The 13,258-nt window shown below is 40.7% G+C and overlaps 1 protein-coding gene across 1 annotated transcript in view; it reads right to left on the bottom strand.

Moving 5' to 3' along the window:
• LOC306958756 (ovostatin-like) overlaps positions 1 to 13,258 on the bottom strand; it is a gene marked incomplete at both ends in the record, with an annotated part of 39,997 nt that overhangs the window by 14,710 nt on the left and 12,029 nt on the right. The window contains 13 exons of the mRNA XM_079550346.1: positions 405 to 526; positions 2,176 to 2,302; positions 2,880 to 3,108; positions 3,480 to 3,567; positions 5,378 to 5,510; positions 6,074 to 6,244; positions 7,115 to 7,264; positions 8,125 to 8,279; positions 9,542 to 9,599; positions 9,797 to 10,024; positions 11,610 to 11,768; positions 12,500 to 12,609; positions 12,851 to 12,971. Of these exons, the coding sequence (XP_079406472.1) occupies positions 405 to 526; positions 2,176 to 2,302; positions 2,880 to 3,108; positions 3,480 to 3,567; positions 5,378 to 5,510; positions 6,074 to 6,244; positions 7,115 to 7,264; positions 8,125 to 8,279; positions 9,542 to 9,599; positions 9,797 to 10,024; positions 11,610 to 11,768; positions 12,500 to 12,609; positions 12,851 to 12,971 (1,851 nt within the window). The remainder of the gene's footprint in view (positions 1 to 404; positions 527 to 2,175; positions 2,303 to 2,879; positions 3,109 to 3,479; positions 3,568 to 5,377; positions 5,511 to 6,073; positions 6,245 to 7,114; positions 7,265 to 8,124; positions 8,280 to 9,541; positions 9,600 to 9,796; positions 10,025 to 11,609; positions 11,769 to 12,499; positions 12,610 to 12,850; positions 12,972 to 13,258) is intronic.

Below are 13,258 nucleotides of genomic sequence, written 5' to 3'. Positions count from 1 at the left end.
AGGCATTTCCAGCCTCTGAGGAGGACTTGGGGAGAATTGTGTCTCCTCTACTCTAGGACGCTCAAGACAAATCTCATTCCTTTCATATCTGCCCTCCTCTCCCCAGTATTACAATCATAGGCAAAATGCACATGTAGATAAGGAATGGAATCTCTTCCCCTCTAAATACAGCTCTGCTGACATCCAGAGAGTTCAGGGCATTTACACTCTTCGTTCTAGAAAGAACAGTGGATGCCAAATTGTTCTGAATTCCACTCTCAGTTTCATATGGAGAAATCTACTATACACATCTCCATCTGTGTCAGCTTTCTTGTCTCTTAACATCAGCTAATATCTTCCAGATCATAGGTAACAGAACTGAATTTCCAAAAAAACAGGGAGTACATGAAAATCTTGTATTGTACCTCAACTAGTAGCATTTGAGTCAGGGTGTCCGCGCGAATTGTCTCCTCTTCTGCTGGTGTGCTATTTTTGGCAGCTTCAGTATTCAGTTTGGCTTCAGCAGTAATTGTGAATTTCACCTCACCTGGAGAGCCAACCACCAGTTCAAGAAAAGAAAGTTATTTTCTGTGTCTATAGTTACCTCTGGCTTTCATTGCCTCCTTCTAGTCTTGTAGTCTATTGACAAATGTATCTCTCTAAAGGCAGCTTAGTAGAAACAAATTTAGTTAAAGCTCCACATCTCTCCAAGGATGGCAAGGAACAGTTGCCTAGAGGCTCAGCACCACACAGTCATTAGCTCACTCCTCCCCTTCCCAGTGGGATGGGGGAGAGAATCAAAAGAACAAAGCAGAACTCATGGGTTGAGATAAAACTATTTACTAAGATAGAGAAAAGGAGAAGGAAAATAGTTATGACTATATATATATGTACACACACACCATACAATATATTCTATACCCTATACATAACATGTTATATACATATATATACACACACGTATATGTATATATATAACAAATGGTGTACAAGCAGTTTCTCACCAATATCTAGCGGATGCCCAGCTAGTCCCCTGAGCAGTGGGAGAAAGAGATGAATTCCCATCACTTTCACTGCTTAGCAGGCAACTATAAACATTGGTGTGTTATCACATTGTTTTTCTCCTAGAACCAAAACATAGCATCATACCAGACACTACGAAGAAAACAATTCCTTCCCAGCTGAAACTATGACAGGGTCCAGTACAAGGAATGAAATAGTGATGAATGCCAAACAACTGACAGTACTCACTAACAGTTTCTACCTCTTCTTGACCTTTTGTTATCTCTCTCTGGCCTAGGGGCAGTGTTGCAATACTTGCAATACATGCAATACAGCATGCGCCTCTGCCTCTTTCCTTCAGACAGAATTCATTAACTGAAGGCAATGCTTAAGAGCAGCCTCAGTGCTGCTGCAACACACCAGAACAACTCTAGAGTGAGCAGCTTGACAGGCACTGCTCATTTTACCCCCGAAGTCGTTGCAAATAGGAGATCCAAAGGAGTTTTCCTCTTGGGACAAGATAGAGAGACCACAGCTTTATTTTTTTCAGCTTTGTAGCACTATTTCACTGCTTATCCACTTCTTGTCTTACTATAAATTTTCCACTGAGTTTGAAGGAAATCAGTCACACTGATTTAGAAACATTTTAAAGAAAAGGCTTATCTGTTGTTCATGTTCAGAAGAATTTTTGCTGAAGTTTTTTTATACTTCAATTTTTAATGTACTAGCACATGCAAGCTGCTGTAAATGCTTCTTTTGAAGACAATGCTGACTCAAAGATAGTGTAAATTAACACAACTGGGTTAAACTAAGGAGGAGCAATGTCCTCTTCATTCATTCATTCTTACTGAATAGATTTGATTTGATAATAAGACTGTCAACTGAATTATTATAGCCTCATGAAGTCCTGACAGTATTCCAAGCATGACAAGGCAAGTGAACAATTCTTCCTAAAATAGACAAGAAATAAACTACTGAAATTAGAAGAGATAAAACACCAGAACAAATAGCTATTTATTCAGTGCATATATTCATGCATAGGGGAGCTTTAGCGAAAGTCCAATACTAGATTTATGTAGTGGAGTTGTCCAGAAATGCCTGCCTGTGGATTATTGATCCTTCATTAACAAGTGAAATGACAAAAGTTGAAAGATAAAATTGAGATGAATTAGGGTGACCAAAAGACAGAATTACCAAGACTGAGGAGCCTAGCAGCCCAAATATAAGTTTTTCTTTCATTGGCACACACTCTTGCTGTGTTTACTTCTGGTGAAAGGACTTCCACCTTGTAGTCACTTGACTCTGCCAGTATGGCACTGATCTGAGATGCAGAGAGAAAGAGAAACATTACAAACGAAGCAGGCTGCCCCTGAATTTATGCTTCAGGGCACAGGAAAATGTCACTTGCTGGTGAAACCATGTCATCTGATTCTGTAAGATAGTACCTGGAAATAAGAAAGGGATGTTTGTTTGAGGAAATAGCAAACCTACCTAATTTGTACCTGCTGTTACTGGCTGCATACAGAAGCATGCCAAGACGTCTGTGCTCATTTTGTCAGTCACATTTTCTTATGATTTTCTGCTATATGCTACATACTCAGTACATATTATTTGGGAGAGCAAAATACCCACATACTCTGTTCAAATTTCTCTCTCAGGAGCAAAAATAACCGAACTATGTAGGGATAAGAAGCAGGTTCTTATCTTCTTTGTACCAATCATAGTGATCATTGGCCACACTATCCTAATGATGCAGCAATGGATCCTGTCAGAGAGGCTGAGAGAGTACTGTGTCAGCAGAGTACTTGTTTCTGCATTTTTAATGCAATATGCAGGACAGAAAAACAACTCTGGGGAAGAGGCAAACCATATAGAAATTGAAAGGGAATTTGATGTACCTGGATGCACTTGTCAAGGTAGTTGAAGATGTTGGCTATTAAATTAATTCTTTCCCCTCGAATGACAGAGTATGGCAAGGCAAGATCCACAAAGAATGGCTGAAATGCTGTCAGTGAAACAGGTGAGGAGATGCCAAACCCAGCATCATCCTGCAAACAGAAAGCACTGGCTTTCCATTCTGTGATGGTATCAGGGATGGTGTAGCAGATATTAGCCTCTCCAGTAGAACTGAGGAAAACAAGAAAATCTGAATGAGAAATGATATTTAGAATTGTCAGAGCAAATTATAGAATAGGCCCATAACAGAGTTAATACTTCAGACTTCTCATCTCAGTTTCTTTAGGATTCTCCTCCATATTTAAAAGAAATTATGAAATTGGAGGTAAAGATGAAGGTGTTGATGAATTATGTGTTAAAAAGCACTTGGAAAAATACTTGGCTTTTTAAATTTAGAAATAACATTTGTTTAAATGCCACAATGTCCAAGCATGCAGATTAGAACCAATATATTTGGATTAATGTTCTATCCCCCAGCATTCATCTCAGCAACAACTCAAACATCCACATAAGAAATAAGAAGTGAAGGTGAAAATACTCACTTTGTGTGAACCAGATCCCAAATCCAGGTCTCAGGAAAGTATTTCCTAACAGTGTGAACAGCACCAGCAGCAGTAATCTTTGAAAGTTCTAGGGAAGATTACAAGAACAAAGAAAAAAAATGTACTATCTGTTCTCTCTTCCCATAGGAAAATATTTGAGAATCTAGGCATTTCACAATACAATTCAGCTTTTCCTACAGTGAAAGGCACATCACCTAATTAGTAAGGGATTTTAGTTTCTCCTCTATCACTACATCTCTTCAATTTGCAAATAGGCTACCAGAGTATATATTGCTTTAAAAATTCCCCCTTATAACTCAATAATTTTACCCTGTCCAGACAAATAAACTGGAGCTGAATTTCCATTCCATTGGAAAGCCAAACAACAGGACTGTATGGAAACTTCTGAATCATGGCCTGAACCTCTGATTGATCACCTGAGGTGAGCAATGAGTCAGCCCTAGAAGTGCAGGTGAAGGCAATTCACCTGTGCTGCCAGAAGGGGTGGAGCCTGGCTCCATCTCTCCTAGACCCCATTTAAGAGCAGGCTACCAGTGGGGAAGGATCTCCTTTGGGAGTTTTCCAGTGAGCCCAGGAGAAGGGTAGGCTCTTTACTTATTCTTTTTTGGTATAACAACCTGCTTAGCCAGGCTCTCTCGTTTATTTCTTAATTATAACACTTGTATATTCATTGCACAGACCAAGACTAGGAACCTAGGACTTAGTTCTATGATTTCATGGCCTCAGTTGTGGTGTCAAACAATCAATTTAGCGTGCCACAGATTTACTCAGGCTTGTTTGCTGTATCATAGAAATGACCATACAAATATCTGCAAACTTTAGTTATTTTGTTGATTAATATCTAACTTGGAGGATTGTTTTCTTAAATCTTGCTGATTTATAAAGTGCTTTCAAGATTGTGTGTGAAGTATGTTAGGTGCTGTGTGAGTTCTTAATATATTAAATTGCATAATATTTCCACATTAGTATTTCACTTAAAATGTATGATTGAATTGTGAGTTGTGCAAAGGTTCTTATGGGAGAAACACTAAAAAACTGATATCAGTTTAGGAAAGTAATTCTCTTTTTTGCATGCATCCTCCTATACCTATGAGGGAGAGAAGTGATTGTAATTCTGTGAGTACTGTCAGCAAAAGATTACTATAGGCAAAATGTGAGACAGATCTGTTCCCTAAAACCTTAATATGCTGTCCATTATTTTCTATATGCACAAGTTTTGAAGACCAGGCATACTGGAAATGGAGACACAGCATGAATCTTCTGTTTTGGGACAAGTGCTCTTCAACATCTTCATCAGTGGCATCAATGACGGGCTTGAGTGCACCCTCAGCAAGTTTGCTGAGGGCACCAAGCTGAGTGATGTGATTGACTCACTAGAAGGGAGGGATGGCATCAAGAAGGACCTCAACAAACTCAAAAGTTGGGCCCACATGAGCCTTGTTAAGTTCAACATAGTAAATGCAAGATTTTGCACTTTGGTCAAAGTAATCACAGATACCTATACAAGCTAGGAGGACTCCTTGAAAGTAGCTCTGCAGGTAAGGACCTGGGGGTCCTGGTGAATGAATAACTGAATGTTGTGCCAGCAACGTGCTCTTGTAGCTTGGAAGGCTAATAGTATCCTGGACTCCACCAGAAGAGGGGTGGCCAGCAGGGACAGGGAGGTGATTGTCTACTCTGCCCTCATGAGGCCCCATCTGGGGATCTGGAACCCCCACTGCAGGAAAGATGTGGAGCTATTGAAGAAGGTCCAGATGAGGGCCACAAAGATCATCAGAGGGCTGGAGGGTTGGTGGCCCTGATTGTCTGTGGGAAACTTGATGATCCTTGAGGTCCCTTCCAACCCAAGGCATTCTATGATTTTCTGATTCTTTTACCTTTGCCAAAGGCATTGCCACCACTGGCACTATGATCCAAATAGATAGGATTATCTTCCTGATCCAACTTGTCTTCATTGCACAGAACTGGCTTCCGTAGCATGGAGTTGGTGAAGACCTTCAGGCCCATCTCCTGCATGTAAAAGAATTGATCATGTCACTTGGTGCATGCAGTAGCTACAAATACATGCCACATCTCCAATCTGAGTTAACATCATTCATTTCTCTTCTCACATTCTAGCCTTTCAACTCTGAATGTCACGTTATTCTTCTGCTACATGCAGGTAGTGACAACTGTTGTTTTGTCACAAGTAGTATTGGTGGTGCTCATGTCAGGTCTTTTGCAACTGGGCAGAGTAAGTTACAAACTCATAGGATGAGTGAGAGTGGAGAAAAGTGTATCAGGAAAGTGTGCATAATATACTCAGAGCTTTACTAGGAATGCCTGAGGTTGTGAACAAAGTTAATGGTCCTGTTTAAGAATCATCTACTGAAGTATGGACTGGATTCCAGTGAACATATAAAGTAGTGATTCTCACTCTTCCTGAGTAAGAGGTGGATATCAGATGGTAGAAATTGGATGACTCGAGTGAAGGCAGTCGAGGGATCAAAACCACCTTAGTAAGCTGAATGCTAGTGTGAATGAATTCTTCTGGAACATTTGAGGGGGGGAAAAAAAAAAAACAGAACACATACCATGAAAATCCTATAGACATCACCATCACGGCTGACATTGACAGGTTCATAGTACAAGCCTTCAAAAAAAGTGGTTTTGACTGGGGTACATTCCTCTGGCTGGTCGTCTTGCAGGTTGAGTCCATTGTAATAATAGCCATACAAATCACTCAAATGAAGCTGGTAGTACACCTGGGAGATGAGAACAACGGATGTAAAAACAAGTAAAGGTCCTAGGTTGGTGCAAAATTCTGTCACACCATGAAAATCTTTCATGGCTGTAGAGTGAAAAAGGAGAAAGTTCACTGAAAACCAGTGTGTTTGCAGTGCAGCTCCTTCTGTCATCCTCATTGTGCAGCACATATCCACTCTCCTGCTTCAAGACAAAACTGCTTCTCTTAAAGCATGAAATGAGCAGGATATCAGTTTACTTACTTATTTTTTTTCAGAAGCACTACATATGCGTAGTATATGTATATATATGATTTTAATCACAAGGATTTGTTTCTTCCCATGCTCCTTTCTCATTTGTATTCAGTAGTTACGGTGGCATGTGAACAGTCCCATGTAGTATTATGGGTTTACCTAGCAATGCCTGCACAGATGAATAAGAGATTTTGCTGATGTTAGGCAAGAAGGTCTAGACTCTATCCCTCTTTTTCTGACTTGTGATGGCTTTTGTAGGGTGAACTTGAACAAAGAGCGTGAAGAGATACTGCTCGGTTTTGCAGAGAGAAGATTTGAGTCCGACAAGTTGCTAGCTGATATTTGCAGCTTTTTTCTGTGTCTAAGGCCTGTTTGAGCCACTCCCAGGTACTGTCAAAGTTTTACATTAGTCATACTCTGTTTAACACTGCTATGCTTTCTAAAAGTAAATATTTCACCATCATCTTTGAAGTATACAGCTACTATTTCTTTTTTTCAATCATGGAAATGTCTGTTTACATAGGAAAAAAAAAAAAAACACAACATAGCCAGCAGAAGAGATATTAGGTGGGCATAGGAATTGTCATTCTGGATGTCCCTAGATTAAAAGAACACAGGTCTGGGCATGTGGCTTACACTCTCAGCAGATAGCTCTCGCTCAGGCTGAAGAAGGAAGACACTCTGATCTACAGCTCGCAAGGCACAAAAGGAGTTGGCAGCAGCTTCAAGGCGGATGTTGATTTTAGAGCCTGGGAGAGCCTGCTTCTCGGAGAACTCAAACTGGAGCTGGAAATGAGTAAATTGAAAACAATAAAATAGAAATTAGGAGAATTAGCTTGGCAAGTATATCTAAATCTCACCTTTCACTGATATTAATGCCGTTCTCTGTTGGGCAAAGTTCCTGTTGCTTAACAGTCCTTCTGAATCTCTGTTCTGCAAAAATTCATAGCCACGTAATCCCCAAATCATTTCCTGACAGCTTAGCATGAGTTTGAGTATATGTGTGAATGTCAGGGATAGATTCTTGTGTTTTCATTCCTAAACACCAACCTGAGTGCAGTTTTTGTGATGAAGTAATTTCCTGCCTTTTCACTCAGCAAAAAAAAAAAAAAAAACTAGCAAGGACATTGAGGTGCTGGAGCAGGTTCAAAGAAGGGCAACAATGTTTGTGAAGGGCTTGGAGAATATGCCCTATGAGGAGAAACTGGAGGAACTGGGGCTGCTTAGTCTGGGGAAAGAGAGACTGAGGGGAGACCTTACTGCTCTCTTCCAATGTCTGAAAGGCGCTTACAGTAAGAGCGGGGTTGGTCTCTTCTCACTGATGACAGGACAAGGGGAAATGGCATGAAGTTGCTTGAGGGTAAGTTTAGGTTGGATATCAGGAAAAACTGACTTACAGAAAGGGTTGTTAAGCACTGGAATAGGCTCCCCAGGGAAATGATTGAGTCACCATCCCTAAATGTGTTTAAAAACCATTTGGATGTGGTGCTCAGGGACACGATTTAGCGGAGGATCGTTAGAGTTAGGGTAGTATAGTTAGGTCGTGGTTGGACTCGATGATCTTTAAGGTCTTTTCTAACCTGAGAGATTCTACAATTCTATGATTCTAGCAGATATAGCCCTTGGTAAGAAAACAAAAGTTTCACCTTGTTTCTGAAGCATATATCACTGTGTATCCAAGAGCTGTCAGCCACTATCTCTCCATTAGGATGGACCGTATAGAGCAACAATCTGGCACTGGGGGCGAGCTTCTCAGTGACAGTCAGTGTAATGGCAAAAGTACCCCAGGGAGCTGTGGAAGGTACATGGAACAGGAGAGGAAAAGCCAACAAAAGAGATTAGATAAGCCTTGGCGTTGGTGGAAGGACAACATATTTGTTCATAACCTATCCGCACCATTAAAAAAGGGATGCTGGCTACTGGGAGATTAATTTCTCAGTGGCTCAGGAAAAACTCCCATCAACAACGCACCAGATGCCAACTAGACAATGCTGAGAGCAGGGTGTTTTGCAGAGAGGGAAAAACTCCCATCAACAACGCACCAGATGCCAACTAGACAATGCTGAGAGCAGGGTGTTTTGCAGAGAGGGAGCTAAGCTGAGCAGAATTTGGATAGGAAAATCTGTATGTGATTGCTACAGGAAGAGCAATGCTTTGCCTTTGTAGCTCAAACCTTGTTCCTTCTACACTAGATTAAATAAACCAATTACCTAAGCTAAGACAGTGTTCTCTTAACATTGGGAATTATGAAGTTCCTGTTAATACAGATGGCAACTACTAGAGCAGAGACAGGAAACTAAGCTTTATTTTTTTTTTGTAAAGTCACATTCTAACACGCATCTTGCTTTTGGTTAGTCACAGATATATGGAGAGACCACATAGCCTCAAGATATTTTAATGAAGGGAGAATTTTATGACAAGGCTGCCTTTTGATGAATAGATGCCCCTCCGTAAACCGTACGCAAGCACATGCTGTGCAGCCATAGTGCACAGATACCTGGAGAAAGACCGAAGATGGCCAATACTAAATAAGTCATAGGAGTAAGTAGGAGTGAGACTTACTTAAGTCTCTTACTGAACACCTGGTTCTGCAAGAAAGTACATTTTTTTTTAATGAAAAAATGGAATTCAGTTTGCTGAATCATTCATGGTATTTGGAATCTTCTGAAGCTTTGATGAATTCCAAGCATCTAATTGTTCTGTCAAATGAGGCACTTATTATTTTGAAATTTTTGGTCTTCTGATTGGTGAAGACTTGGATGTCACAGAACATCTGAAACCTTAAATACTCTTTGAAATAAATAAAAAATAATACAAAAAATTATTACATTCCTCCTGTTCAGTCGCAACAAGGTTTTCACCTCTCAACTCAAAAGACCATTTTGATTATTGTTAAGAGCTGCATTAAAAGCAAATAATAATGTGAGTGGTGAAAGATGTTTAAGAATTAATACCTATTTAGCAACAGTTCCCTGCTTTTGTCTCATCTTATATGAGCTACTACTGTTCTAGTGATAGGAATGATGCTCTGAAGTAACAGTATTGATACAGTCCAGAACTTACTATGAGTGATTCTCACTTGCTTTTGTCCGCTGAGAACAATTTTTCCCTTTGCCATCACCTAGGAATAGAAAAAAATCACAAGACAGAATCAAAAGCACCTTCTCTCACAAAATCACTGGTATTGAGTGGTATTCTGACGGGCTTGAATCAAGCTGTGATTTGTAGCCACTGGCTGATCTGAACACTTCTGCCTTATTTAGCGTTCAAGAAAAGGTGGAAGAAAATATATGTTTTGGAAACTGACGTAGTACGTACCACATAGTAGAAGTCTGTGTGGGTGGCATTTTTGTAGCCCTTTCTACTCAGGACATACTGAATATTAATCATTCTCTGCTGGCCACAGCTTAGTTTCTCCTTCACTGGCTCAATTCTTACAAAGCTGTTGGTCCTTGAGTAGAAACGATGGACAAAAAATAAGGCTTGGGACTCATGATCATTTCTCCACATAAAGAAATCTGCACAGTCATCTGGTGCTTGTGTGGCCTATGATACAGGAGAAGCATATACAAGGAATCAACAAAGTGGAAATTAAAAGATCAGCAGGTAAGTGAGAGGCAAAAGCATCTTCCATCTAAAATACTTTGTTGGAAAACAGATTTTTTTTGAGGCTGGTGTGAAAAACTTGTATTTCAGTTGTCCACAGTGTGGGGATTGCAGGACACAATATATTCACATTCAGATGACACCGAGCTGGGTGAAAGTGTCCATCTGCCTGGGAGTAGCAAGGTCCTACAGAGGGATCTGGATAAGCTGGACCACTAGGCTGAGGCGAATGAGATGAACTTCAATAAGATGGAGTACCAGCTTTTGCACTTTGGCCATAATAACTCCAAGCAACACTACAAGCTTGGGATAGAGTGGCTGGAAAACTGTGTAGAGGAAACAGACCTGGGGATGTTGGTGAACACTCAGCTGAACATGAGTCATTAGCGTGCCCAGGTGGCCAAGAGAGCCAATGACATCCTGGCTGGTATCAGAAATAGTGTTGCCAGCAGGAGTAAGGAAGTGATCATCCCTCTACACTCAGCACTGGAGAGGACACAACTTGAGTACTGTGTTCAGTTTTCGGCCCCTCACTATAAGAAAGACACTGAGGGTCTGGAGCATGTCCAGGAAAGGGCAATGAAGCTGGCATGGGTCTGAAGCACAAGTCTTCTGGGGAGTGGCTGAGGGAGCTGAGATTGTTTAGTCTGGAGAACTCTCTACAACTATCTGAAAGGAGGTTGTGGTGAGGTGGGGGTCAGCCTCTTCCCTCAGGTAACTAACAGTAGGACTAGAGGGAATGGCCTCAAAGTTTTACCAGGGGAGATTCAGGATGGACATTAGGAAAAGCTTCTCCAAAAGAGTGGTCAGGCACTGGGACAGGTTGCCAGACAGGTGGTGGAGTCACTGTCTCTGGAGTTCAAGGAATGCTTAGATGTTGTATTAAGAGACATGGTTTAACGAGGAAATAGTGGTGGTAGTGGATGGTTGGACTGGATGATCTTGGATGTCTTTTGCCACCTTGGTGTTTTGATGATTCTATGATCTATGTCACAGTATATTAGGGAGGTTATTTTAGATTCTTACTAGTTTGAGACAGGTTGTTAAAACTTAATGTGATTTGGAGCTGCCTTGTTCTCAAACAGCCTGCTTTTTCTCATCTATTCCCATAGCACCAGAGAAAACACATGATAACTTGGGGAAGACCATGTCATGATAATGGGCATGAGTGTCAGAAGAAATGTAGGGAAGCAGGCTGGCATGCACCCAGGCTGGGTCAGGAAAGCAGGCAGGCTTTGAGAAAGGTTCTCTAGTTCATGAAATGAAAAGAAGGAAGATGACTGCAGAAAGGGCTACAGAGCTGAGAAAAAAAAAATAGTGGTGCTGAAGATCACACTTGAGGTACATCTTCTGCTTCTCAGGCATTAGAGTTTTCTCGTAATAGTTTCACAGAGGTTGTATGTGTTGCTGAGCTAATTGCCTGTTTTTCTCATCCAAAATAAACCTGTCAGCATCCACTGCTTGCTTCTGATTCTTCTTTCTGCTGAAGAAATTTTTCAGGAATTAGACTAGAGCTTATACTTACTCTCAGTTTAACACTGGGATTAAAGAAGTTGGATGTGTCAAGGGAAAAGGCTGCCGTGCCATTCTCATCAGTGGTATAGTTGGCCTGGTATTCTCCATTGACCTCTAGCATGACAACCCTATTGGCAACAGGCTTGCCATCTGCATTTGTCACAGTGATCTAAACACAAAGAATACACAGGAGTTTCAGGTTTAAAAAAAAAAAAAAAAAAAAAAAAAAAAAAAAAAAAAAACACCCAAAATGAAAAGGATGATAAATGTTCTGCTCACCAGAGAACAGTAACTTAACCACTATGGACATCTGCAGAGAGAGTAGAACTCAAGAGTTAAATGCATGGATATTTAAGAGGTAAATGTGTAACACAGGGCTCAGTAACACCTCCTGTCTTTTGAGATCCAGACACTACCTTCCTTCTGCACTCTGAATCAGGAGAATGCTGTAAATTTCATTTTTCCTTCTGTACCAGGGTTTATATTGGGTGTACAGGTTGGGAAGAATTTGGATGTGTTCCAGCAGTTACAGTGTTTTAAGTACACATCCACAGGACGATGTGATACCATGTAGGGTAAATTCTACCTTCAGCTTAGGCACTGCTGTTGTGAGCATAGTTTTTTGCATACCTGTCTCACCACTGTGGCCTTTCACTTACTAATTTCTCAGTCATTCTCTAATCACTGCTAAAAAGACTCCCTTACACAGTAGGAATTAGGGTATCATTTTCTGATTTTCTCTAGAAGCTTCTAACACAATAACAGACGTATGAAGCAGTCATGTTTATGTGACATTGATGGAAGCTGTTAGTACAGGGTAAGGGACGGCCACAAACAGGGCAATATAGAGATCCTGCTGGACCTCAAGATCTGCTCTACTGTATATTCTCAGCTACTCACCTCACCAAAGTAAGGAATTCCCCTCCTGTAGTACTGATCCATGTTCCTGAACATCACTCTGTCATTTTCTTGGCTGACTGCAACATAGTCATAGTTTTTCATCTGGATACCTGTGAGGCACACCCAGAAGAAAGGGAAGGAAGCAGAAATCAAAAATGTGCAGAGAACAGTCTCTTTTGAAAAGCTGTATGGAGATGTGATTTTCTGTACAGAGAGCTACACAGATAAAATGGTAGCTGTTCATTATTTGATGAAAAGATCAGAATCCAGGAGATTCCTCCAAAGAGGTATCACCTGTGAGATTTAGGGCACGTCCAGTTTAGCTACTTCCCAGTTTTCACTTAGTATTACCTGTCCCATTTTCAGTGATGATGGTTTCTATGTTTAAGCTGGCATACATCCTGGTATAGCTGCGGTACAACTGAAAATTTTTGGTGGAGACAACAGTGCTGAGACAACCATTGTTTTCCAGCTGAAAAAGGAGCAAAAAGAGGAATACTTATTTTTCTCAAGATTTGGAAAAACAAATACAAGCTCCTAAGCTTGTATTAGTGAGTCTCTGAAGAGCTTCATGCCTCTGCTTGCATTTCCTTTAGTTTTTAACACCTACTTGCTCTCCTCTTCTATTAAACATCTTACTCTTTGGCTCCTCTCCCAGTTCATTGTTGGAAACTCATACACCCACATACATGAAATCCTTTCTCCTCCCTTCCCTCTGTACTCACATCCCTTCTTAAGCACGTTTTGCATGATGAATGA

The sequence above is a fragment of the Tetrao urogallus genome (assembly GCF_951394365.1).
Source record: "Tetrao urogallus genome assembly, chromosome: 1".
NCBI classification, from domain to species: domain Eukaryota; kingdom Metazoa; phylum Chordata; class Aves; order Galliformes; family Phasianidae; genus Tetrao; species Tetrao urogallus.
Note: the sequence above shows the minus strand (reverse complement) of the source record. Positions and strands in the feature narration are given on the sequence as shown.